Genomic DNA, 14,600 nt, shown 5'->3' on the forward strand with positions numbered 1-14,600 from the left:
GTTCAGTATAAATGAATCATAAACAGAAACACATAAAACAAGATTAAATACTGACTGGCTGACAAAAACGTTGTGACCAGAGGCTCAGAGGAAACCCATACTTCCCCTACGAAAACTGGTTCAGTATTCACTAATTTAGTGTTCTCAATGAACATAAGTACTTTGAATAACAAGACTCAGCTGTACCTTAATACCCCCTTGACCCTAGAAATAGCCAGATGCTTCATCATACTCTAAATCATAGACTTGATCAGATTTTAAACAAGGAAATGGGATGGAATATAAGCCAGAAGGGCAAACATACCCCAACTTTAAAATGTCCCTAAACACATTCCATCACTAAATATGACCAACTCCATCGTTTTAACTTTGAAAGTCTTTGTGTTCTCCATTTACAATTAACAACTTTAGGATAATTTAAGAAAGTTAAGATGGTAGTATAATTTATCACCTTAGAACTGAACATAATGAGTATTCCTTTTAGTGCCACAGGCTAGCTATCTTAACCTCAGATGTTTTATGAAGGTCCTCTGGTTACAATCCTTATACATTTTACATTAGAGCAATAGCCATTTACACTGAAATGTCATTTAAATATACCAGTGTATACATTCTCAAGGAGTCCCAGTTATACTTTGATAACAACAGCATTTCAGTTTTCAGTTTCACTAACTGTTTAAGCTTGGTCATAACAAATGCAAAACTTTTGATTATGTTGAAAAATAACCAATTAAAGTAATACTTTACAAATGGTCAGCCTATTTAAGGAGCTAGCTAAACAAAATGTAAATACTTTCTTGATTGAAAACAAGACCTGTACTCTCAAATCTTTATCATATTATTACAGTTTTAAATATTTATCTGAACTGTGCCAGTGATAAATACACACTAGATTAAAAATTTCTTAAACTTGTGGCTAAATTCACTTTTCACTTCAAGGTTTCAGATGGCTGGGGGAGTCCTCTGTACCTTGAACAGCCTTCCCTTCCAATGAGATGAGTCCCTACTGAACCACCTGTGCTAATTCCATCATAACATCACACTGTACTTCATCAGTATCAGTCTCCCAGCGGACTGGGATCCCTTGAGAGCAGAGACTGTCTTGTTCACTTTGCCTTGAAGTGCGTACCAAATGAGTTATGTGCCAATGAGTAACGAACAATAGTTCTATTCAAATAGTACGTATGTATAATTATTGTGTATCAACCTATAAGTATCCTGTAATCTGATATAAAATCCTCAAAGTTTAAAAAAGAAATTTATACCAAGGCTTTGATTTAGCCTGTGCTAAATCATTTTTAAAATTTGTAGCTTTGAGGCATTTTATTATAAAAAGGTGGTATTCATATACATAAATGAATAAGAACTTAAAATTCATCATACATTTACTTCATTTTTTAGCTTGACCTTCTAGTAAATCTTTAGCTTCATTGATTTTGGCTGCTATATAAGGAGATCCTCCTATAGGAAGAAAGAAAGAAAGAAGGAATAGTTATAATATGGATTCTCAATTTCTGCTTGGTGAAAAGCTATTCTCTTGTTTCAAAGATCCCTATGCTTATCTAAGAGGTGGAATTAGCAGAAATGGTGTTTTGGCTTTTTAAAATAACTTTTGACACTGGAACTGGACAAATACTTGGTTCATATATCTGACCAGTGGGAAATGAGGTAATTCACAGGACAGAGATTTCCACAAAAATGGCACCTTTTAAAAAAGCTTATATTGATAAAAATGATTAAAAAAATGATCATACTTACGTGACTTTTAAATAGTGTAAGTTACCCATTCATGATGACTAAAAGTCATAAATGAAAACCAATTTATTTTACTGTGTTATTTTTAAAACCATGAAATTCTCAGAGGCTTCTGAGCTTTGCTGCAAAGATCCACTTTGCTTTAGCCTTATCTCCTATTACTAAACTGCCCTTTTATGATGTCACCTACAGCTGCTTTCCTACTAAACTGCTTCAAGCAGTGCTTCTCAAGAAAGTGTGGTCCTCAGACCGGCAAGCATCCATAATCAGTAACAAGCTTACTAGAATTGCATACTTATAGGCTCTACCTTAGACATACTGAATCAGAAGCCTTCCAGTTAATACAAGCTATGTCGTAAAAGAGGTTATACAGTCAGATATCAAACAATTATAACCCTATTTAAACTCAAAACCTCCTTTCTTAAGGAAAGGCCTCTCCTATGAAAGTAAAAGGATTTGAACACTGGAACATGGGTTTTGTGGTTTATATATTGCTATTCCATTTGGTCTCCCAACACAGTCTGGGCTGCTTAGCAGGGAATCAGAAACCAATATATACATCCTATAGGTTTCTAACTAGGTAACCTCTAGTTAAAAAGTCAAATAGATAGGAAAAAATTACCCTTTAGTTTCACTGAAATTCAGCATTTTCTTTAAGAATGTAGACCCTCCCCAACAGTAGCAGTAGCAGTATTTGAGACACACTACTGGAAATCACATCACAGCTGCAGATTTCAAAACATGGTTAATGCTTATCACTACTTCCAAATTATAGCAGTTACTAGATCTGCTCAATCTATAAATACATTTTTCATGCAGAATTTATTCTTTTAAGACATCAACAAATGGATCCAGCCTGGGAGACAGTGTTCACATACAGATCTAGGCATTTCCCTTATAACAGCCAAAAATCAGATATAAAATTATCCCATTAATAATTAGTCATTCCAACAAAACGTGTAACAATAGTTTGATGACTACTTACCCTTGTCTGGGTGATTTAAAAGCATAATTCGTCGATGAGCATCCCTTATTTTTCCTTTATTGGCAGTAGGGCTAATTTAAAAAGAATAAGGTATTGTTTAGACTAGTTCTGGATCACATCAGAAAACTACTTTATAAAGTCAAGTAAAGATACTGTGAAAATGGAGTAAGTCAACACAACAGTATGAAAAGCTATTAAGGAATCTCTTCTTTTAACACACAGAAAGTTGAGTATTCTGAATCAAACAACTAAACAGAGCACCTTAGGAAAAATAAGGCATTCTCAAAAATTTAGTTGGATCTGAAACTATTCATTACAACAATCCTTTTATTGACAAAGGAAAGCATATTTAAGTGTTTGGAAACAAAGGCAGAATTTCACCACAGAAATGTGTTACACAGTTACAGAGAACAATATTGAGCACTGATTATCTTTTGAAAAATCTACCTTCAATGAGTTTAAAAAGTACTTATGTGTCAGTGTGCCTTCTCACTGGACTTTTGTAGGGAATGTTTAGATCTTAATGTACATAATAACTCCCTACTAATAAAAGAGAGGTCTTTTTTACAGTTGTTCATAGCTCCAAAGTTGATGAAAAATATTAAAAACAAATTATTTTACCTTACACCTAGTATTAATGCTGCTTCTCGTTTTGTCATTTTGGGTTCAAACCCACCTCTGTAATAGCCACCACTGAAGGCCTGAAAGAAAAAATGTTTGTAAGAAAAGATTATTAGAATAAACTGAAAGTTACTAAAAAATGTCTGTAAATGTTCATGGAACCAGCAGAAAAACTAAGATATAGTACAATTCCCATGGTATTTTAGCTTTATAAGTAAAAAATATTTTAATGATCATTAAACAGACCCATTGTTTTCCCCCGAATTAAATTGTTTTGAAGATATAAGACAAAAAGAACAGTGCCTCAAAGCCAGTTCTTCTGGGAGTAAAGGGAGGATTATTCCAAGTTAGCCATGTTCTAGATAAAATCTGATCTCAGAATACGACTATATGTTTTAGAAGAAGTGCCTAAAAAAGAGGATTTAGAGGTCTTTTGAGACAAGTGGTTCAAGGTTATTTTGAGGTTCAAGGCTAAAATAAAATAAGACCATAGGGTATGTATTGAAAAAAATCAGCTTATCAGGTCCAGAATCATATGTCAGAAATCATACTGGTAAAGCCTACCACCACCCTACTCTGTCACATTCAATCACAACAATAAAAACCAATACTCTACAGGCTGTCACAGTCAAATTTACTCTGAATTGTGACCACAGAAGGTATGATCATCACATCCAGTCATACTCTAGAGCCTAATTAACTGCAGTGTGACCCAAGTATCATGTTATGAGTGCCAGGGCCACATAGACCCCTAGATCCCTCTGTGTTTTTGATGCAGAGCAAGATGAGGGAGGGCACAAATGTGGACAGATTATGCTGAAGGTAACTGTATGTGAACAATAGAGTGATACTAATTTTCATGATACTAGAACTATTAAGACCTATGTCCCAAATCCATCTCACATAACATTTGATTTTAGGGTAGCACCATTACACAGCTCAGAACTTCTAAACCCTTTTTGTGGGAAGCAAGAGAAGGGGTCCAAAGCAATCAGTGAGAACTTCATGGATGTCTAGAAATTTACCCTCCTCAAGTGTGGCTCTAGGCTTCATACACAGACAGCAAAGAATTAGCAAAAATGTTTAGCAAATCTTACAGATTTTGGTAGACTTTGAAAAACTTGTTTTACTTGTGGCTCCATATGCTTCATGGCTTGCAAAGCATAACGGCCTAAAAATAAAAGCAATAATGATTAAAAAGTTCCCATCCTCTCCTAGTTCACTTCCACCCCCAAACCATAAACAAACCTGCAAATCCTGCAGCAGCAATGGTCAGTCCAACTGCTACCACTGTACTGGCCTGGTAAGGGGAAGGAGAGTAAGTATTTATTTCTCTTATTTTTACCCTACCCTATCATGCCCATTCTCCCATTCCAACTTATTACAAGTTTTATTTCAACGGGAGAAACAATTTTTAGGGTGAAAATATTCTGCCCAAGGATCTGCAATTTTTATATCTAATGAATTGTAAAAGTATGGGATTTTCACTAAGGAAGAAAAAGGCAAGTCGATTTGCTTATTTACTTTTACAAAGTGAAAGGATGATTTCCCTCTCTTTGACCTCTCTTTCACCTCCAGACAAATGGAGTCATTAAAATTCAATCAAGAGCAATGATAATAGTTTCTGCTAGAGCAGGAAGAATTGTTTACAGAGAATTCCTATAAAATTCTTACAACCTGTTTTCAACGTTAAACGTGGGCTTAACTAGACTAGCTTTTCACAGGGCCTTCGGCACTGTCCTGCCTCACGATTAAAGAACAGGAAGGAAAGCCAAATATGTTCAGGAATCGAGAAGAAGTGTGTCAGCAAGAGCCAAGGGGAAAGATGAGCAAAGCAGAGAAAAGACTGTGATGATGTTAGGGGAAGGGAAGCTATAATAGAATGCGTTTCCATCAATCTCCGATCCCCAGGGACGGCGGGCACAAAGGCCCAAGAAGGGTGAGCCAACAGCTTTGAGTCTTGGAGAGGGTGACTCTCTGGGGCGCTACAACCCCAGCCCAGAGTCGCATTAGGGAGACAGCTGCGGCTCCTCTACTCCGAGACCTTGAACCAAGATTGAGGCCTGGGCCTGAGATCGCCCAAGAGGCCGGAAGGCCGCACTCACCATGGCTCCCGCTCGGCTCCCCTGCCTCCACCGGGAGAGCGGTTCATCCCAGCCCAGAGGCCGCAGCCACCAGCTCTGCGCCTCTACCACAAAGCGACGCAGGCTCCGCTACAGGTACAAACCGCCCAGACACGGGCACCCCGGGACATACGGCAGTGACGGCCGTAAACCAGGCCGGAAAACTGTCGTAAAAGGAGACAGCCGACGGGAAGGAAAAGGTCGCTCAAGCAGGTGGAGAACACGACTTCGGATTGGTGGATGGGTGGGCGGATCACCTCTTTACTGGGCTCAAAGGTGGGGCTTCTCGGTGTTTTGCTCTTTGCTCCTTGGCCGAGGGTATTCGGAAATTCCTGCGGGGAAGGGTACTGGTGTAGAAGGGCATGAGCAAATACTGTGTAGCTTCACTCGGAACGTTTTTCTTTTTCTACCTCAGCACTTCCATTTGCCATTTATTTCGTTTATAATTGTCAAGGTTAATGAGTATTCTTAAAAATGCCTAACAGTCCCATCATGAAGCCAGGTAAATATGTACCAGCCCAGTATACCAAAAAGAAGATGTTCCAGAAAACCGAACGAACAAGCCACATTGTGTTTCAGAGGGTGTTCGGTAGCATTCTTTTATTTAAAATAATGTTATTTAACTATGTGACTTGACAGAAACTTGTGTGAATGTTTGGGGTTTTGTTTTGTAGAATGGAATTACCACTTGAAAGACAGTTAATATTCTGAACGTGAGACCTCAAAATCCCCACAACTGAAAAATACTATTTAAAATTTCTCCTCCTCTCCTCAAAGGAAAGAGTAGGGTTTGATTTTGCCCTTACAGAGCATCAGTTTCATATATTCTTACATAAATGCTTAAGAAGAGAAAAATAATGGAGACAGTAATGACAACTTTACAGTGCAATGTTTGGATGATTAAAATAAATCTGGAGTTACTTTTCACTTAGAACTTATAAAGTATTAGGAATCTGTTTATCCTGCAATGAAATTCTGCTTTGACCAGCTGGTTGGTTATTAGACAGATACGGAAATAGGTTGACTCTGTTTTCCTTATCTATAAAAAGATTCTGCATTTGACTCTCCAAGAGCTCTGATAGTCCTGATATTTTCGTAATGCAAGTTATTGTCAACAAATGATCCAGCACTAAGACCCTAGTGTTAAGTGTACATCTTCCTCTTTTGCCTTTCTTCTATCTAGATTTACCTACAACTACAAAAGAAATAATCAAGTAAGGCATAAGATCTTGGGACCAAATTGGCCAGAAAAAAACCTGCTACTATAAAGCTTTCTATCGTGTTTAGTTTTGGTATGTACAAACTATGGCATGCAGCTTACTTGAGGAACACAAACTCAGCCTCAGGAAACCAGAGATGGACAACACAGGGAGGCACTTGAAGTTGAAGCGAAGATTGCTTTGTTTTTGGAGGCAAATCAAACTAGATGTACAGCCTGGCTCTGTCACTTACTAGTTGTGTGACTTTGGACAAGTTATTTCTGACTGAGTTTTCTCATTTGTGAAACTAGGGTAATGATTACTTTGGCAATTTTTTGTAAGGATAGAAATGTACATAGTGTGCTCTACACATAATTATCACTCAGTGTGTATCTGTAATTATTAAAAAGGAAGTCAGAGTGCAAATTGGCATGCAAAAGCCTTTCCAATTATCATGACACTTTGCCCATTTATGTGAGCCTGGTAATCCCTTCCCAGCCCACAAAGGGCATGCAAAGAACCCTTAAAAGCAATTTTTTAAAAATGCCCGTTGACTGATGAGTGAATAAGTAATCACTCCTTGTTTCTTCTAGCTTATGGTGACTGCCAGCATACCTTGACTTGTGACTGCACAACTTCAATCTTGAAGGAAGGTCGGTATCTTGAAATCTCTGTCTTCATGTTGCCTTTCTCTTTTGTATGTAAACTCTCCACTGCCTCCCTCTTAAAGGATACATATAGTTGCATTTAGGGTCCACCCCTGTAATTCAGTATAATCTCCCCATGTCAAGATCCTTAACTTAATCATAGATACAAATACTGTCCTATAAGCTAACATTCACAGGTTCCGTGTTTTAAGACTTGGTTTCTTTGGAGGCCATTATTTAGTCTACTATAGAGGATAAGAGAAAACAAAAGAGGGGACTAGCAGGGATAAGAGAACAAGAGAATGAGAAAAGACTCAAGCTCATTTGCTCAATTTTTCCTCCCAAATTTGTCAATCAGGTAAGTCACTTCTTGGGGAGAAATAAGTGAGAGGTGAGAGGGAGCAGCGAGAAGTATGCTTGCATCGAGGCTTTCAAACACTTTTTGACTATGACTCTTAGTAAAAAATATATTTTACCTTGTGACCCTAAGGAATAAGTATATACTTGAACGCACACACACCCACACACACACATGCACACACAAGTGCACATTGAATTTAATGTGAACTTAAATTGAATTGAATGGAAATTAGTTTTTGAGACAATATTTATAGTTACTTCATGAGATACATGCTGGTCTTTTCTATTTCTTAAAGAAAAAAAAAAAGCCAGGAAACCCAGTAAGTTCACAACTGACTAAGTGTTCATAATCTGAAGTTTGGAAAGCATCACTCCATAAAAATCCACTCTTGGGAATATGATGCCAGGCAAATAAGAGTTGTTATTATTATTTTTTGTAAAAACTACATGCCAGGCATAGTGCTAAGTGCTTTATGTTGATTATTCACTTTATTCCATGATAGCAATATTTTTTTATATTTTGCAGATGAGGATATTTTGATAAATATGTTTGTTTTCCCCTCCAGATCCTTTCTCTGCTGTTTTCCATTCTACTCTGTGTTCCAGAGGAGCAGAGGCGGCTAGGAGGCTGACCTCAGTGGACTCCATCAATGGGATCCCTTGTCTTCTGGCTTTGGGTTCAGTTATTTCTGGGATCAGAAGATCAGCAAGCAGGAGGAGAGGGAGTTCAGTCTTCATTTCTCCCATCTTCCTTTCTGGTGGTTGCTCCAGGCTGACTGAGTTTGTCCACTGAGGAATACAGCTCCTGTTGCATGTGTGTGTTCAGGTAATTACTCCTATTCCTTGTTCTTTCGTGTCTAAGGGTGGTAATGACTCCATTGGTCCCTAGAAGCTGCACTAGACACTGCACACTTGACCATCATTCTAATTTCCCATAATCCCATCCAAACCTTTGTAAAGAGTCCTTAATTAAAATTTCCTCACTTATTCCATTGGGGTATGCCATCTGTTTCCAGCATGGATAGTGATATAGGAGGTTATTGCAACATGTAGGAGATGATGGTAGCAGTTGAAACGGAAAGAAGTGGCTGGACTCCTGCTTATATTTTGAAGGAAGAGAATTTGAAGGAAATTGATAGAATTGCTGATGGATGAGATGTAGTATACGAGAGAAAGGATTCAGGAATTACTCCCAAGCAGTAGGCTTGAGAAGTTGGAAGGCTGGAGTTGCCACTTAATGGGACTGGAAAGACTTCAGGAAGAGCAAGCTGGGAGTGGGAGCTATTGCTGTGTTAAGTTTGAAATATCAACTAGATATTTAAGGATTTTCAAGTAGACATTTGAATATGTGTCAGGTGTTGAGAGAGAGGTCTGAGAGTCATTGGCCCATAGATGGTCTTCAAGGCCTTGGGACAGATGAAATCATTCGCTGTACGAGTGGAGAGGGAAAGAAGTGGAATGAGGGCTGTGTTTTGGGATCATTCATATTTGGAATCTGGGAATATGAGGAAAAGCCAGCAAATTAAAGTGAAAAGGGGTGACCAGGAACTGAGTGTGGTGTCCTAGAAGCCAAATGAGGAACGTATTCAATGGAGGAACTGTATACAATGCTGCTAAAAGAACAAGTGAGAATTGGCTACTGGAGATCATTGATGGTGTTTATGAGAAGAGTTTCTGCAACATGATGGGGACAAAAGTCTGATTGGAGTGAATTCAAAAGAGGACAGGAAGAGAAAGAGTGGAGATATGGATTATATAAGACATCTTTTCCAGGAAATTTTGCTGAAAAAGGAACTAGAGAACTAAGAGCGTGCCCAGAAGGAGACTTAGAATGAGAGTTTTTTTTGTTTTTGTTTTCTTAAAATGGAAGAAATTAAAGCATGTTTATTTGCTATAGGAATGATCTTATAGAGGGAAAAATGGACAAAATTCATTGAATGACATAATTTAAGAATGAGAAGAAAATGTAGAGACCATTTCCGACCCCCATCAGCTTTGTTTTATGAATGAGGAAACTGAGCCTCAGAATGGTTGACTGATTTTTCTCAAGTCCTGACAGAGTCCAGTAATTGCTCACCCTATTGTCCACTTTCTAGACGTATATAATGTTAGGGTCGTGAGATGGTCACAGAATTGGCTTTCTCTATATTTCCTTACCACTCTTTTTAGAAATTTGCTCACATCTGGGTTAATGGAGCTGAAGTTCCTGACTAGCAGCCATCTGGCCCACAGAACCTTTTGTAGGCAGCTGCTCACACAGTGCTCTCTGTAAAACTGAACAGAACTTAATAAACATTTCATTCCCTTCCCTTGCCCTTCACTCCACCCCTTTTTATCCTCTTCCTTTCCTCCTGATCTTTAGTGATCCTGCCATGACCTGACAATCTGCCAGTGGGAATTCATCCTATTGTCCCCTGTTAGGATATGAATATTCTTGGTAAATGATCATATTGAGCTATGATCAACAGAAGCGTTTTAAGAGATTCTCTTGGTGTTAATTAATAGGAAACGAAATGCTCTAATCGGGGAGCAGAATGGAAGGAAGAAAGAAGAAGTTTAGAGCAAGAGAGATGGAAAATAGGCCTGGGTAAGAATATGAGGACCTCAGGCAGTGGGGAAACGGGGAGGATGCTGGAAGGCCAGGAGGAAAGGCTGAGGTTCAGCCCCCTTCCTTCCAGTTTGCCTCATCTGCATCCAAGTCAGGTGACCCCCCCCCCTTGCCTTGTGGCTATTATAAAATAATTTATAACTATTTCTCCTGTGATTTTCTCTCCCCTTTCCTCAACTTGTTTTATTTTTTCCTCACTGCAGCTGTTTTAGTCTGACTTCCTACTTTCCTTTCTACTTATAAGAACTGTTGTCCTTATAAATAAAGTCCAGAGTATGTGAGTGGAAGGCCAGTCAGAGAATGCAATGCATTTGACCAGACTGACAGCACCCAGGAGGCTTGTATTTCTGTGTAAAGGCTCTGCTCTTTTCTCAGGCTGTGAGGAAGGAAAATTGAGGCACTCAGGATTTCAGGGCAAGCTTGGAGATTGGTGTAGTCTAGAGGTCCTTTCCCAAATGGAGATTTCCCAACCAACCCTCCATTTCATTCCATTTTTGGACTTCTTTTTTCCATTGCCTTTCTCAGTCCTTTCTCCCCTTCCCTCACCAGAGTTCCACTCGTGTGCTGCAGCTTTATGCATTGAATAAATTGGGTCTTCCCTGCTGAGCTGTCAGTAAATGGAGCTGACCAACAGAATAGTCTGTGTAAGTGCATCTTGTGCCTGGGCCAGACAGACAAGTACAATTATTTGATTGCTGGAGACTGCTACTAAATGACGGTGAAATAGTAGGTCTGAGACTTGTTGGTGAATATTATTAATAATATAGTGTCATGCATTAATAACATAGTGTCATGTGAAACAAAGCTACGCTAGAGGGTCTGTCTGAAATCCCATTTTAAATCACTTTTTCAGGGAGCTAGCTGGTGGAGGAGACGAGAAGTAATAAAGCAAGGTGTCTTTAAGCAACCATTTGGGAGTTTCAGTCCGACATAAGCTGAAGTTGAGAGAATACGCATTGCCTTCATGAGTTTTTGGTGGCTAGAGTAAAGCATGGAGTTCATCTCTGGCTAACTGTGATAAAAATTACATCACTAGAGTGCTCGCCTATGAAAAATCTTCTTTCTCATCATTAAAACCCTTGAAGAGAGCCCATTGCCAAAACTCCATGAGATTCTTTCTGGCAACTGTGAGGTCCTGCATAGTCAACTTCCTTAGCTCATCTATCACAGGTAACTCTTCCAGACCCCTCCACTTCTCCCTTCATAAACCTCATAGTCCTGCCAGATGGGATGTGTCACCATTATTCTCCGGATGTGTCTCCTACTGCCCCTGGGCTTGAGTAAAAGTAATTCCTTCCATTCCAAGTACCCTTCCCCCATCCCAGCTCTGTCCATCGGTTAAAGGCCCAGATCTAGTGTGTCTTCTGTGAAGCCGTCTTTGTTCATTCATCTGGAATAGGTGTCCACAAACTTTTTATGTGAAGTAACAGATAGGAAAAATTTAGACTTTGCCTCATGCAGTCTCTGTATTCTTATTTTATCAAACTGTAAAAACTATTCTTAGCCTGTGGTCCATTCAAAAACAGATCACAGGATGAATTCCGCTAATGAACCATAGTTAGCTAATCCATGGTCTAAAGTGATCTCTCCTTTCTCTGGACTCCTATACAAATTTGGTCCTATTATATGTGCCACTCAGCATATCTAGCCTTGTATAGAAATTGTTGGTATACAAGTGTTTTCTCTATTGGACTGAAGAGAGTAGAAATCATGTCTTGTATACTTTATTTACTCCCTCCATCTGTTATGGCATGTGAACACAGAAAGTGCTCAAAGGATATTTTTAAAATGAATGAGTGAGTTACTTATAATAGCTTCCAGCAGGAACATCATTTATTTCCCAACTCTTCTAAGCCTTTGATTTTCTGACAGGCAGGTCTTATACCTCTACCCTGACCCTAGACCCCTTAATAAGGCCATGAGCGCCATAAATGCAACTGGTAATTAGACATAGAATATTACTTTCATTTATTAAATATCATTCATTGAAAACTTATTATGTGCAAATCTCTGAGAAAACATCAATGAACAAGACAGACAGAAACCTCAGCTCCTTTTGTGCTTTGCAATCTAGGCTGGGAAGCATGATCTTAATGTGAGCTCTCCTCCTGATATGTCTCAACTTCACTGTCCTGTTTTTTCGGATAATTGACTTAATATATTTGCCACTTGGTTTACCACGGTGCAAGAAATAATAAAACTGTAATAATAAGAGCTGACATTTATGTATACCTTAGATAGTCATATATATCATTTTTAATATGTACAATCGCATAATGAATTTAAGGAAGGAAATAACTACACTTACTTATTTTGTTGTCAATCTGGATAAACTGTGGATCACAGTTGTCACTTAACCAGATCACAGGAGATAAACTAGACAACTAGAGGCAATGACTTGATCACAAGCTAAGTTAAACAACATCATTTAGAATCGGCATATTGTGCTTAATAATTGGTGATGGTTTAAAAAATAACTTACTTAGTAAGCAAAGGTGTGGAGATTGGATTTAAAGTCTGTTTGATTCCTAAGCCTCAATGTAATCAAAATATTATTGGATCATGTTGAGTTTTATTCTGAGCACAGGTTTGCATTGCAATGAATGGCAGTGAAGCAAAAAATAAAAATAAGAAAGAAAAACAACTACAAATTCAATTAGTTGAAAGAGATTAAGATATTTTATGGCAGTCTCTAAAGAGAATCTCAAAAAAGGGACTAAGTTTTCAGCATTCAGAAGAATTTCCTTAAGGTCCTCTTTCCTTACTGTATCTTTCTTACTGTCTTCCTCACACAAAGTCCATTGCCAGATAAAACTCTTGACTCTCCTAATTCTCCCCCAGTGCTGTTTGCTCAGCTCTTTCTCCTCCTGCTACCACTCCTCAATCAATTTGATTTCCTTTGTCCCGTTACTCTCTGCCCATTCAATGTTTTCCCATTCTTTTATATTTTCTCCCTTTCTGCAATGCATACTATGGTAGGTGGATTCTAAGATGGCCCCCAAGATTCCCAGCTACTGGCATACATCCCCTGTATGATTCTGTCCTCTTGGGAGTGGACTGGACCTGTGAATATGGTAGGAACATGGCCTCCTTGGGTGATTTCCTCAAAATAAAAAAGGTGTTGAGATAGTCACTGTGCTTACACTACTTTATGTTAGATACTATCCTAGCAGACTGGAGTGAGATTCTCCTGCTTGCTTTGAAGAAGTAAGCTATCATGGTTTAAAAGGTCTTGTGGCTAGGACCTGAAGGTGGCCTCTAGAAACAGAGATCAACCTCTAGGAGCTGATAGCAGTAAGAAAATGGGGCTTTGGTTCTCTGACCGCAAAACCTGAATTCTGCCAACAACTTCAGTGAGCTTGGAAGAGGCCCCAAGCCTCAGGTGAGATTGCAGCCCTAGGCTGACACCTTGATTTCAGCCTGGTGAGCCCCTGAGCAGAGAACTTAACTACAGTGTGCTTAGACCTCTGACCTAGTGAGGTAATATATGTTATTGTAAGCCAGTACATTTATGGTAATTTATTAAACAGCAATAGAAAATGAATACATGTACATTAATTTGGTTTGTGTGATAAGGCCCAGAAATATCAGGGAAAAGGGAGAGGAGTGTATTTATATTTTTGTTTTATACATTTATATTTTCATATTTGTTACACCATTGTCCCAATGGTTTTAATCTGTTTTCCCCACTATATTGCACAAACAATACACCTGAAGAACGTGTTATCTTTCTATCACAATAGTGGCTCCCTATATCTGTAAATATAGGATATTTACATCCAAGGGTGGGTCTAAGGCATGCATGGTTTGTTGAGTCCCCTCGTGGCTGGGATATGCTTTTGGTTGAGAACTACTGTACTATAATATTTCAGGGACTACTAAAACTGGGCCTGCCAGCCATCTCTGGACTAGATCATACATTGACTTTATTTGATTTCAATGAGCTGGAAATTTTAAGTCATTAAAGTCAGAGACCAGTCAGAAAGTTTTCACATGTCCCCTCTTCCTAATGAAACTAAGTGCTAGACATTACCTAGATATAACCTGCCCTTTTCCTGCCCTCTACTGAAAAATGGGATTCTTCAATCATCAAAGAAGTTCTGGGCTTCCAACAAAGTTGTTATTGCTCTCTTAGTAATTATAGGAACCTGGTAAGGGGGATACCTGCAGGTGCCTACAGACCCAATCATCTGTTATTTGAGGGAGGTGTTGGCGGAGGAGCTTATGGCTCCTTTCATTAAATTTTCTCAGGGGAAAAACTGTAGACTAAGGTGACATCTAACACAACTCCTCTTTCTTGTT

The 14,600-nt window shown here is 38.7% G+C and overlaps 1 protein-coding gene and 1 long non-coding RNA gene across 2 annotated transcripts in view; one reads left to right on the forward strand and one right to left on the reverse strand.

The window, feature by feature from the left end:
- Positions 1-1,295: 1,295 nt before the first annotated feature.
- On the reverse strand, positions 1,296-5,633 carry DNAJC19 (DnaJ heat shock protein family (Hsp40) member C19). The gene is made up of 6 exons (XM_006210646.3): positions 5,467-5,633; positions 4,610-4,661; positions 4,459-4,532; positions 3,362-3,441; positions 2,741-2,811; positions 1,296-1,461 (listed from the first exon to the last, which is right to left on the reverse strand). Exons 1-6 carry the CDS (start codon positions 5,467-5,469, stop codon positions 1,391-1,393), a joined length of 351 nt encoding a protein of 116 aa, XP_006210708.1. The 5' UTR covers positions 5,470-5,633; the 3' UTR covers positions 1,296-1,390.
- A 1,685-nt stretch (positions 5,634-7,318) lies between these two features.
- Positions 7,319-14,600, forward strand: part of LOC116282262 (uncharacterized) — a 48,168-nt gene continuing 40,886 nt past the window's right edge. Inside the window, exons 1-2 of the long non-coding RNA XR_012072942.1 lie at positions 7,319-7,336; positions 8,257-8,516. This is a non-coding gene — a long non-coding RNA (uncharacterized lncRNA). The remainder of the gene's footprint in view (positions 7,337-8,256; positions 8,517-14,600) is intronic.

Source organism: Vicugna pacos, chromosome 1 (genome assembly GCF_048564905.1).
Source record: "Vicugna pacos chromosome 1, VicPac4, whole genome shotgun sequence".
Lineage (NCBI taxonomy): Eukaryota > Metazoa > Chordata > Mammalia > Artiodactyla > Camelidae > Vicugna > Vicugna pacos.